At 40.0% G+C, this 12818-nt stretch overlaps 2 protein-coding genes across 2 annotated transcripts; one reads left to right on the plus strand and one right to left on the minus strand.

Annotated features, from left to right (window-relative positions):
• The first annotated feature begins 2186 nt into the window (after nt 1-2186).
• On the plus strand, nt 2187-10186 carry atp6v0cb (ATPase H+ transporting V0 subunit cb). The gene is made up of 3 exons (XM_086064453.1): nt 2187-2474; nt 5976-6159; nt 8538-10186. Exons 1-3 carry the CDS (start codon nt 2402-2404, stop codon nt 8740-8742), a joined length of 462 nt encoding a protein of 153 aa, XP_085920579.1. The 5' UTR covers nt 2187-2401; the 3' UTR covers nt 8743-10186.
• A 198-nt stretch (nt 10187-10384) lies between these two features.
• On the minus strand, nt 10385-12334 carry nubp2 (nucleotide binding protein 2 (MinD homolog, E. coli)). The gene is made up of 7 exons (XM_086064452.1): nt 12246-12334; nt 11824-11942; nt 11327-11525; nt 11087-11244; nt 10897-11007; nt 10746-10815; nt 10385-10635 (listed from the first exon to the last, which is right to left on the minus strand). Exons 1-7 carry the CDS (start codon nt 12259-12261, stop codon nt 10493-10495), a joined length of 816 nt encoding a protein of 271 aa, XP_085920578.1. The 5' UTR covers nt 12262-12334; the 3' UTR covers nt 10385-10492.
• Between the last annotated feature and the right edge of the window lie 484 nt (nt 12335-12818).

Consider the following 12818-nt stretch of genomic DNA (forward strand, 5'->3'; position numbering starts at 1 on the left):
ATAAGTGCCGTTGACTCCAGCCTTCCGAGGCCGCTCTCTTCATTGAGGATCCTGCTAATCACACATGTGCGTCTATATTTAGCCTGCTGCTTTGGGTGTTGGTCTGGCGCATCTTCTTGGAGACCACGCTTTTGCAGCCCTTGCAATAAGATGCTTATGTCTTAAACCTATACTGAGATGGGCTTCTTCTGCAACAGGACCCCCCCCCCCCCCCCCGCGCCCCCCCTTACAAGTAAACAAGGGATTTAAGAAACTGACTTGGTAGACGATCCAAAATAATATTGTTTCTTCCTGTCATGTGAGTGGGGGGTTGCATTTAGAGTCGCACTGTGACCTCATCATGCCCTTGTGAGAATTTGTCACGTTTCCCCTTTACAGAGGTTCTCAATATACTACAAATGCCAGCTTGTCTGCCCATAGCTGATTATTATACCCTAACATTAGGACCAAAAATGTCATATTGTAGGATATATAGAAGGCCTTTTGCTGCTAAATGGCATCACGTGTGACAGGGCTTTGCCGTGACTTCAAGGGGGGAGGGGGGTGCTTGTCTAGTGCTGACTGGGCTGCAGAGATGGGAGGAAGAGGCGGCGCGGGGAGGCACAAGCCAGTTCTGACGCACACACTAGTTCCCCATCCCCTCTCTGAGCCTGGAGGAGAGGGGATTTCTCAGCAGCCACCCCCACCTTCTCATCCACTCCAACATTTGCGCTGCCTCAAATTCTTTCACGCCTGTGTCCCACGTTGCAGCATGTCACAGCTCGCTGCAAAGCACCCGCAGCTGCACTGTTGAGTCCCGGTGCAAAATGCAGGGATATGTGTGAACACATGCGCAGTGGAGTGATAGATATCCTCCCATTCGGCTCAGTCAATCATACAGAATATGTCGACAGTTTGTAATGTGTTTTTTTTTATCAGGAAAATGTAAAGAAAGAAACTTTTTGTTTGTTTGTTTGTTTGTTTTTCTATTCATTGGGCTGCTCCCTCTAGTGTGCCCACTTTGGCCACCAGGCGCAGTATAATGCAGTCATGCTCATAAAAGAAGAGTCACCACTATTTTCAGTGGCTCAATAAGCTGCAATAAAATTTTTTTAAAAAAAGTTGTTTTCACAGAAGATACTCGTGTGAGTAGTCTGACATTACATGTCTACATAATGTTGCTCGACTGTTTGTGTTCAATTATCCGTTATAACACTTTGTCTGCGACTATGATGCGAACATTAGCCTGTCTATGGCATTTTCATTTATGTGTTAGCATTAAGCTAGCGGGGCATTTTAGTTTGACAGTGAACTTCAACTGGGAGTGGATTTAAATCTTTTTTTTTTTTTAACAATTGCTCACAAAATGCCAAACTGCTGCTTATTATGAGGTAAGTTGAGTTGAGTTTGCGGTATCTGAAGTTGGTGCTCGTAAGTCAAAGCAACAACAAAAAAAATCATCCAAATGGCGCCTTAGGTCTAGAAAAATCATAAATTGGGACACGCGTATCTCATGGCAGCACTGAATTTGATATTATGTTTTTATAAGACACACGTGGCAATTAATTTAATCCTGCATAGCATATTTTCATTATTTCATTTTTATAAGTGTATTTGTCTTTATTTTTCATTTCATGTTATGAGCAAACTAACATTTCCATTGTGTTAACAAATAATATACCATTGACATACTTGTTAATGTTTGTTTTTATTCTATTTTATGTGTTTAGAACCACTGCTTAATTTCATCACATGATTAGGTTCTTTAAAATGTATACTAATAAAGGTTTTAAATCCTGCATAACATACGTTTATTTATTATTTTCGATTCATTATGTGCTTATACGACTGCGAACTACGAATGTAATTGCATTAATATTCTGTTAATTTGTTATGCCAATAAAGATGTTAAATTCCCGGAATCCTGCTACTGCCTCCAAACGGTCAACGCACATCAAAGGAAGCCTGCAGCGGACTGTACCAAATGGACTCCGTCGTAGGGGTGACCTTCAAAAAATGAGCCACGATAATTGACATTTTGTTACCATTACAATAGCGGGTTAATTGAGTTAATATTAAAAAGATGTTTTTGTACATTTCTGTAAAAGGCTACGTTATTAACAAAGGTTGGTTTAAGATAAATAGCCATGTTGATAACTTCGAGGTTGGTCAGGTGATATTTTCCGCTTCGCCATTTTGTGCCTCTGCGCCGGGTATTTATCACTAGAGTCGTGACTGAGTCGCAACACAAGCAACTGCTAGTTTAGGTAGACGCTTCTTTCCCCCTTCGTAATCCGCCTCCTCCAGCCCAAGCCTGTGGGCCTTCGCCTGGGTTTCCCTTTTTCACTCGACGTCGTCACATCCCTTATTTTCTGGTTTTATTTTTATTTTTTGATTTTATTTCTATATCTTGTCTGGAACAATGTCGGCCTCAAGTCCCGAATACTCCCCGTTCTTCGCTGTGATGGGTGCCTCTGCGGCGATGGTGTTCAGCGGTAACTACGACTCAAGCTTTTAATTTTAATTATATTTTTTGTTACTAATTTGTTGTCCACAAAATGGCGACGTGTGTGTTTTTAATGTCATTTTATGCCAACAGCGTCCGGTAAGTCGAAATGACAACCACGATATTGGCCTTTGGGCTAGCTCTCAAATGTTGTTGGTTGCCCAATTCGTCTTTATAAAAAGCATTTAATTGCTTTCGGTTAAGTCGTGTCCTCCCTCAATGATTTTATCGCATAATTGCATGCTCCACCACGACAGGCATTTAAGCTAACGGTGCTAAAGCTAACAGATGACGTGCACCTAAGTTAGCTTCACGTTAGACTGATATTTACTTGAAATAAATAAATAAATTGTCATAGTAGCAATATTCACACTGGTTAATAATACACCAACAACAACAAAGTAGATCTCTTAAATGGCTTGACGAATGTCACAGACTTATCACAGATTCCACGTGGAATAATTATTTAAATAAAGTTGTGTGTCATTAATGACGTTTGCATTATGACTTTCTCCATATACCGAAAATAGTCAACGATTATTGCAGCATCTGCTGCATCACGTCTTTTAAGTTATTTATGCATAATTGCAGCATAGTTTGTGGTATATATCACTGTAGCTAATACTTTATTATGATAGCCTACTTATAAAGTCTCTTTCTGGCTGGAGTCAATCTGTAACAGAGTCCATTTCTTCAAACTTATTAAAAACTGTTAGCCACTGACTGAATATGTAATGTAACTTATCTTCTACGTACTGTAAGAACTGTGCCATTTCTTTTGCAAAACTTTGGGAACTCTGCTCAGGGGGGTAACTTCCTTATTGCTCAAAGGAATGACACTAAGTCACATGACAATCACATGATAAGCCTTCTGACTCGTACCGGCCATCTGACTGGTCTTGTGAAATCTCGGCATACCTTAACATACTCCATCTGTTTGATTTGTAAAATGTGACCTTACATAAAGATGTACACTTGAACATACTTATATTGTAAGTATTATAATAATATATATAATTAATATGTAGGCTTAACTTACTGGAGCTTTAGGCCATCTCATCATGTATGTTTTTTTTTTTTTTTTTTTTTTTTTATGGATTGTCAACCCCCCGCTTTTTTATTTTTTTTAAACATTATTGACACAACTCAAGGCTTCATAGTCCTCCTTAAGAAATATTGTTGAATGTCAAGGTAGTTTCAGACATCAAAACAAAAAGTATCAGAAGGTCGATAGAAATAGTGTAGAGAAGTGACAGCTGAAGAATTAGCATTCTGGGAGCTGTGTGGCGAGGGGTTTGAGCACATTGGGGGAGGAAGTGGAAGTATTAAAATGAATGTAGGCGTTTTTAAGAATTAAGACTTAGTGCCGTAGTGAAGTGACATTAGCTAGTGTTTCAACTCAACTCCAGTGGCTTCAGTCAACACAATGTATGCTTTTTGGATTTTACAATTTATTTAGCTAGAATAAACCATCTTGTTCTGATAGTAGGTATTGGGGACCACTCACCGTGCTTGCCCAAGGTCACTCATGTACTCTTCAATAGCAATGGACATTTAATGTCTTTGCTTGATTGAAAAGTAGCGATTTTATTTATTTTTTGGGCACTAATAGTAGTAGTGACACATGCTTGAGTTGATACTGCACTGGTTCGATTTCCAGCTAGTGCCACAACTCTGTCACTGCCGGTTCCAAAATGGATGAATTAATAATGGGCGGGTAGCGTCAGGATGTTCATCCGACATAAAAACTGTCTGTCAAATCATGTGAATGGCATGTTGTGGGGACCTTTGATGGGACAAGCTGAAAGTGGCAACATTTATATGTATTTATGATTTGAGAAAATCAAAAAGTAAATTGAAAGTTAATATTTTTGCAATATATGTATAACAATTAAAGATGGTCTTTAAAATGCTTTGAAACAAAACAGGAATGGTAAAATCGAATAATAGACATAAGTGGCACCCATTTAAATTTAGGAACAAAAACAGGGAGGATCATAAAACATAAACGCCATGCATCTAACATGTACGCCATCACGAACCCATGTTACATAAACAACTCTTAAGTTGTATCACTAGTTAAATCATCGCACACAAATAAGCCACCATCATAGTTAGCATACTAGCCTAAATAGCATGCTAGCACAAACTGACGTAACATCACACAAGTGCCAACAAATAAGTTTACTGGCACTTCACTGGCTTAATACAGTTTGTGTTACATGTATTTTTTTTTTTTAATGATAAATCCAATGCAGTTTTTCCTTCATGCACATTTTATAAAGCATTATTTCTGCATGTGGCAGTAGGTGGTATATGCTTCAGCTCGCTCTCTTCTTGTGACGCATGGCTACAGCGTGACTCATACTGTAAATGTTGCACCCTTAACATTACACAGCCTGCATGATTTTTACTACTGATCCCGATATTGGCCAGCGTTTTCTTTGTCTCCCTCGCCTGCTGAACAGTCTAATCTCAAACGCTTGAACAAGTTTGCTCTGACATCACAAGACGTCACAGCAGCTTCCCATTAAAGCAAATCATCGGCGAGGAGGAAAAAAATGTAATAGCTCTTAGCCTGATCTGAGGGGATTAGGATTAAAATCTCGGGTTTGTAGGTACACACCGCAGCAGCTGCAGGAACTACCACACGTGACACATTTCATAGTCTGAATTGAGTGCTTATGTGTGAGGACTCCGTCATTACCTGTCACACTCCACTGACGATGACGCGCCCTGAAATAATGGAGTTGACACCGGATAATGTTACGGAAAGCTAATTTATCACCTTGTCAGGTAAAAATGGATATCTGAGCACAGTGGTGGACCCTTTTCGATTGGTTATCAATTGATTAATCAGACACAAATTGATTGTACATCTTAAACAGAAACATTTGGCAGTAGTTTTATCGTTGGCCCGCAGTGCTCATCGCTGCGCCTTCTCAACAATGATTTAACCTCATTTTGACCACATCTGTCATATAACTTGCCGGATGTGGTCGACCGCTGTGTGCACACTTAAGTGATTGGCCCGCGTCTACATCCATTTCCCAGAAAGCCTTCACGGCTCATCTTGGCGTGGCCGTCTCCATGCTAGCTCTCAACACGTTGCCACAAGAAACTAGTTAACTGAGAGCATCGCGAAGATGTCTCTTGAGGCCTTTCAGATGCTATTAAGGGTTCTGTAGAGAGTTCTGTGCACTTCTCAATGTCTTTAAGCAAAGTAATGTTTAGCTCACAATGCCTCACCTGGGAGACATTTTACAAACCAACTGTATTTGGTTACTCATTTTGAAACCACATAGTTGTCCTTTTCTCGCGCATGCACGCGCCTGTGGTATTGTGGTATTTTCTGTGTGACTTAAACTGAAGTGTAGAAAAACTGAACTGAAAGCGACATGACATTACATTCACATCTGTCTTTATTCGTGTGTGACGTCTCGTCTGTGCAAATCTTAACCGCTTTCCTTTCGTCCTGTCCCGCGGGCAGCCTTGGGAGCGGCCTACGGCACAGCCAAGAGCGGCACGGGCATCGCCGCCATGTCGGTGATGAGGCCGGAGCTCATCATGAAGTCCATCATCCCCGTGGTCATGGCGGGGATCATCGCCATCTATGGCCTGGTTGTAGCCGTGCTGATTGCCAACAGCATTACAGAGACGGTTACCCTCTACAAGTGAGTTTGCGTCCACCGCACTCCTACAAAATGTTATACCCCGATACTGGATTTTCCCTTCAATTACATGAAAAGAATAACAATTGCCACTTATGATATGTTTTTATGAAACATTTTAAATAGAATGCAATCAAATAAAAAAAGTATCTAGTGGAAAATACCATTCAAAATATCTGGTAGTTTTCAAAGAATGCAATGAAGTGCAAAGAACTCAAATAAAACACATCAACGAACTGCTTCAAGTAACATTTAAGAATGACTAGCTATTAAAAGTACAAATAACTTAACTGTTTTAGAATGAAATCTTTTAAAAATAGCTTGTTGCTTATATTACATTTGTTCTCACCTGAATAACATTTTGAGAGATAGGAAAAGCTCGTTCACTCTCTAACCTCTTGCATATAAAATATGGACTGTTTAAAGTACTGGGCCCTGTACTTTTTTCTTTTCTTTTTTTAATCTCTGTGATTTCTATGCAATCATACTATTTTGTCGCAACTTAATGCTGTGGCTGCACAATTTCACGCTGCGTCGGCAAATGGTAGAAAAGGTTGGACGTGGTGGAGGCCTCTGGCAGAGTATTGCGGCTGATGTAAAAATGCTACGACAAAGTCATAGCGTTGCTGCAATTTCATTAACCTTCGTTCATTGTTCATACAGGGATGATTTAGCATCTAAGGTGAAGTCACTCTTTGTCACACACAAACTCATGAACTCTTTTGGAGATCTCTTGATTTCAAGCATTATGCTTTTGATTAAATTGTAACCTTTAGCATCATAAATTATATTTAGAGCTGTCAAACGATTACATTTTTAAATCAGATTTATCACATCTTAGAATTTTGATTAATCACGATTAATCGCTTGGTAAAAAAGGCTTTTTTTATCCCCAAAAAATTCCCGCAAAATTTGAAGAGCACCGGTTGTGTGTGAATTCTTTTGACATTTAATGTTATGAGGACGTCTTCAACATTTCTCGATCCACTGCTTACGCTCATCCTCCAATTTTTTTAATCCGTTAATTACTTGAAAATTTTTAAATGAAAAAAATATTACCCCAATATTTTGACATGATGAAATATTCTAAATGTGATACGCAAACATTTATTAAATGTTTTACTTTAATGCATGTAATTGTTTATTGCTCAAACACAACCTATGCTACCTCGAACGTAGCCATCCACTGTCACGCTAAAGGATAATCAATGGTCAAAATTAGTGTGATTAATCTGCGTTAATTCATAATTGATGCGATAATTTTTTGTTATTAATTAATCAGTTAACGCTTTAACTTTGACAGCACTAATTATATTTAAAATGTAATCATAAGAATAGATATATATACACAAATTCTCTATTGTCACCTTTGATCAGGCTAAGCATTTCTAAATTTCTCTTTGCAAGTCGAAATTGTCTTTTTCTGTGTGCACAACTGATGTCAGCAGTTTTCATTTTTTCATACCTTCAAAATAAAACTTTTATTTAATAGATAATATCAAACATAGCAAATAAAATTTGCCCTTCACCACCCACGAAGATAATTAAACTATCATTAACTAGAAAGTTTAACTCACCAAAAGCTAGTCAAACATGAACTAAGTCTCAAGTCAGTTACGCATTTTATTAAGAAGACAATGACATCATAGACAACACGGAAACAGTTTGGAGACTTTTTAAAAACTGTGTTTGTAAATACAGATACTGACTGCAAAGTGGCTTGTGTTCCAATATATGTTGTAACCCAAGTAATGATTTGACGGGACCTGCCTGAAATTTTGTCTTGACTTTAGGGCTGCAACAATTATTTTAGTAACTGGAGAACAAAAACGAAGGGTTGTAGGAAGCTTTACAGGGATGTTTTTTCCACACGGGATAATATTACCGCAGTTTAGAAATAAATTGGTGTAATGGAAGCAAGACAGGAGGACAATCTGTATCTGTAAAAGGCAGAAAATGTCCAATTGCTGTAATGAACAAATTGTAAGAAAAACTCGTAAACACAGAGTAACACATTAACAACCAGCCACTACGACACGTTTTATTCGATGGCGCCCATGTCACTCACCAGGCCAGTTCTTTTAAAGCCATACTCACTCCAAAGTCATAGTGGAATGTGAAAATGGCGACTCCAAGTGGACAAAAATAATAACTGCGTCTCGCACTCCTGTTATTGTGTTAATTCAAAATCAGTTTTCATGCAAATAATTAAATGGATAACCGATTAAAACATATTTGATAGCTGCACCCTCACCCCATTTTTTTGCGACAGTAACTGAGGACTTCAAACTTAAAGAAAAAAAAAGAGACTTACTGCGCACATTGAATCCATCAACATTTTCGTCATGTGCTGACCACGACTTTCTGTCTCCGTGTTCAAGGAGCTTCCTCCACCTGGGGGCCGGCCTAAGCGTGGGCCTGAGCGGGCTGGCGGCCGGCTTTGCCATCGGGATAGTGGGCGACGCGGGCGTGAGGGGCACGGCTCAGCAGCCGCGGCTTTTCGTGGGCATGATCCTCATCTTGATTTTCGCCGAGGTCTTGGGGCTCTACGGGCTCATCGTCGCCCTCATCCTGTCCACGAAATAAACGCCGCCCCGCCCCCCGCTGCACATCTCTACTACAAGATCTGTCCTACGTGTCGCTGCTGGAGGAGTGTAAATTGTGTGCGTGTGTGTGAGTGTGTGTTGGGGGGAGGTCCATTTGTAAAATTTCTCCAACACAAAGTGGAAGAGATATCAAAAAAGAATTGAAATGGCTCCATGATACGGTCTCGTCTCAACAATGTGTACAAATTTGATAGTCGACTTGTAAATGCGCAATGTAGTAATTTGTCTGTCTTGTGTGTGTGTGTGTGCGCGCGTGTGTTTCAAAAACAATTGTGTGATGAAGATTTCTTCCCCCATCACTTACTTGGGGCCTGGAGTTGAGGTCTTTAAAGAGCTGACCAAAGGGCGGCACAGCTTTTTTTTTTCTCCTGCGGAATTGCATTAATCTTGAGGATCGATTTGTAAAATGGAAGGTTTTTTTTTTCTTCAATGATTTTATTTATAAGAATTTGCCCATTAAAAATGTTGAAATGCATTAAGCCTAACTTCCCAGGATATACATTTACATATATACAGACATATAGATATCTCTATAGATAGGTTTAATGCACTGTGGATTAATTGTGCTAAGTGGTTGGAATTCTTCTGGATGTAATTGTTGGTTTCATCATTTACGATTGCCCGAAGCGTGTCGCTGTCGGGCCGGGAGTTGTCGTGTGTAGCTGTACTCGATTCATGACCGCAAAACATTCTCAGTGTTTTTCCTGTAGTACTGCTGTTTGCATTAAAGGTGTGTGCGTGTGCCCAGTGTCGGGTCTCCAAAACGCTCCCCATCGCCCCCATCATCTGTGGCTGTACCTCATCTTTTCCTCACATTCCAGCTGTTTAAATCATGCATGGATTTATTTATTTTTTTAAGTGTTTTGTTATTGTTGGATTGAGTATTTTTGGGAAACGTATTCCGGCTCAAAACAGCCACGGACCTGTTCATGAGAACTACAGTGGGCTAATGCGCTTTTTGTCATTTTGCAGGAAAGTGATTTGAAGTTGCTCACTTTCAGGGATGCTTGTCCCATCAGGAGTCACCTCAGCAAGTCAAGCAGATGACAGGAAGCATTTCATAGGCGTCGACTTGGAAATGTGAGTTAAACTAGTTTTGCACTGTTGAGTCAGAAATAGTGAGTGTAGTAAGGGAATGTCCCCAAAATGTCTAAATTGGAACTAAACCTTGATTTCAATCAGCATTTATTTCCTCTATTAATAAGGTACTTAGTCGAAAATGTTTAAATGTCAAAAATTGAATTAGACCACGTTAGTTCTGTGTTTTGGAGTAGTGTTCCAAAAGTTTGATCTGGAGTACGTTTCCTGAATCTACTTCTAATGGGTTTACTGACACGTCAACCTTACGATCCTGTATTACCATTATTATCCTAATGTGTCGACGTGAATGTTTCCACAAGCAAATTAAAAGATTTTAAGTTAGATTCCAGTGGCTTTCGAGCATTGGCAATCATTCACCCCCCTTCCCACCAAGTGTGACTGTCCTGAATTTTAAATTAAAATATGACATATTGTGCCGTTTCACAGTCATCAACTTTTAGAATAGAAATTCTCATTTAGTTTCACAAGAAAAAAGTTACCTCACAATCGATTAGCAAAATATGACTGCAGTCAGAGACAACTTACTAATCAATACATTTAATTTGTAGTTTTAAGAATACTGTGACATGAACTTGTCCACAATGCCTTTGTCACAGTGGTCCCTATTCACATGATTTTTACACTTCATGTCATTCAGCAGTTTGGAGACCCTTGAGGAGAGTCTCAGTAATGCCACTAATGGCACTGAAGGTGGCGCTGTTGGGGAATGACTTGAGGAAGTCTTTGCCTTGCTCCAGGCTTGCGCTCAGCTGAGGATCCAAGGGCACGGAACCTGGATAGGAGACATCATTGATTGTTGATGACACGGATACATTTCATAAAACCACATTACTTAGCTTGGAAATGATTACCTCACAGTACACCAGATTAGTTTTAACTCACCAAGGAAAGGTGATCCTGTAAGTTTGGCCAATTCCTCGCCACCACCTTTAGAAAATATATTGCTACATTCCTAAAAAAAAAAAAAAAAAAGTCAAAATATATATATATATTTTTAAACAAAGCTGTGACAAAAGTGAAAAATTCCACTCACTGAGCAGTGCGGGCAAACAAAGCCGCTCATGTTTTCTACGATCCCGAGGATGCGCACGCCAGTTTTCTTGCAGAAAGTCGCCTCTCTCCTGACGTCCCCCGTCGACACCGCCTGCAAGATAACATGAGGGGCTTTTGAGAAGACATCTCGTAACATTTCAAGTGGATCAGGTCACCTATGTTTTTCTTACCTGGGGAGTGGTGACCAAAACAGCCCCATCTACATCTTTGTGCTTCTTGAGGTTCTCCAATATGGCCAAATGTTCGTCAGATGTCCCTGGCGGCGTGTCCACCAGCAAGACGTCCAACTCTCCCCACGCTACGTCTGATACAAACTGACCGATCATCGCTGAGAAGACAACGACAATGAGTTCAAGTGCAAAAATATTCTGATGATGGTAGTTTTTGGAACCCTGCTCGATGTACGCCACCTGTTTTCTTGGGCCCCCTCCACACCACGGCTTCGTCTGGATCGTCCAGTAGGAAGCCGATGGACATGAGCGCAAGGCTTTTCTCCGCATCAGCGTAAACTGGCACCCAGCCCGTGTCGCACTGGTGAACGTCTTGATGACCCACGTTCAGCATTCGCGGGATGCTTGGGCCGCACAGGTCGACATCCAGGATGCCAACCTGGTGGAACGCAAAGTTAATATGCTGTGTCAAAATGTGAATTTATTATGTTGACAATTTGACACTTATGACAGAGACCCATCCTTTCATACATCCCTGTATCTTCCTATATCACCTCTTCCTTCTTTCTATCCTTAGCTTTAAGATGAGCCTTTGCTTGCTCCCCTCCATTGTTCCTTCCATTCATCATACCTATTTTTGGCCCATCTTGTATATGAGCAGCATTGTACAAGTAGTACAACTTAAGGGATCGAAATGTGCTCTAATTTCTTTGTCCAATAAGTTAAGTATCACCGGCCTTTTTCCCAGCATGCCTCAGTGCCAAAGCAAGCTCGGCGGTGATGGTGCTCTTCCCCACACCTCCTTTTCCAGACAGAACCAAGATAACATGGCGCACTTGGGCCAGGCTGCTGCTCTCTGGGAAGAAAACATACCTGTACATTGTAATTGTAATGTCCAACAAGGCTTGTTACTTTTTACACCACTGCATACGTAGTCTCTGAATTTATTCGTGAAAATATGTTAGGACAGTGAACTACCAAAGTGCATTACAAGTTCCACACAAGTAGGTTCGCGTTCATGATGGGTGTCTTATTCTTTTTCTCAACGTGTCGCTTTAATTACGAAAGACATCAGGGAACGAATCGATTTCCTGTTAATCTAACACGAGATATTACGCTTTATTCGTATCTGTAATTAGCAAACTAACCGGAAACTCACCATTATCCGGTTCCATAACTGTGATAAGGCAACCTACGCAGCAGCATCAGTACACATTGAATGCTGAACACATTTCCGTGAATAGCCACATGACTAATCTCAGCCAATCAAATGACATCGTGTAACTATAAAGTGGCCAATGGCAGAGCGCGTGGTGTTCAAGTGTTTCATTGATGCTCGGATTTCTATAGGCCTTCAAATTGCAAACGTTTACTGAGAATTTTCAGCCCGCACCCTAACTTTAGGGCATTTTAACGCTGACTTGAGCCTAGTTATTATTTGTATTCTTTCATTTTAATCATTAGATCATCATTCGCTGTTTTTGTTCATTAGTGGGTTCTCTTAATTATTGCACACTTAAATTTTCCTTTAAATACTATAGTAAATATATATATATATATAATATTATTTACAATATTCATAATAGGTGTGTCGTAAATTGACAGTTTAATTTATATATATATTTTTTTAAATAATTCCCAAAATAACACACACACAAACCCCTCCCTCGCATGGGTCTTATCCAATGAGCGTAAGGCAGAGGCGTGGCCAGGTCATGTTTACGTCTGGCTT

The sequence above is a fragment of the Leptonotus elevatus genome, chromosome 20, assembly GCF_054856555.1.
Source record: "Leptonotus elevatus isolate MCC_2025b chromosome 20, RoL_Lele_1.0, whole genome shotgun sequence".
Taxonomy (NCBI): domain Eukaryota; kingdom Metazoa; phylum Chordata; class Actinopteri; order Syngnathiformes; family Syngnathidae; genus Leptonotus; species Leptonotus elevatus.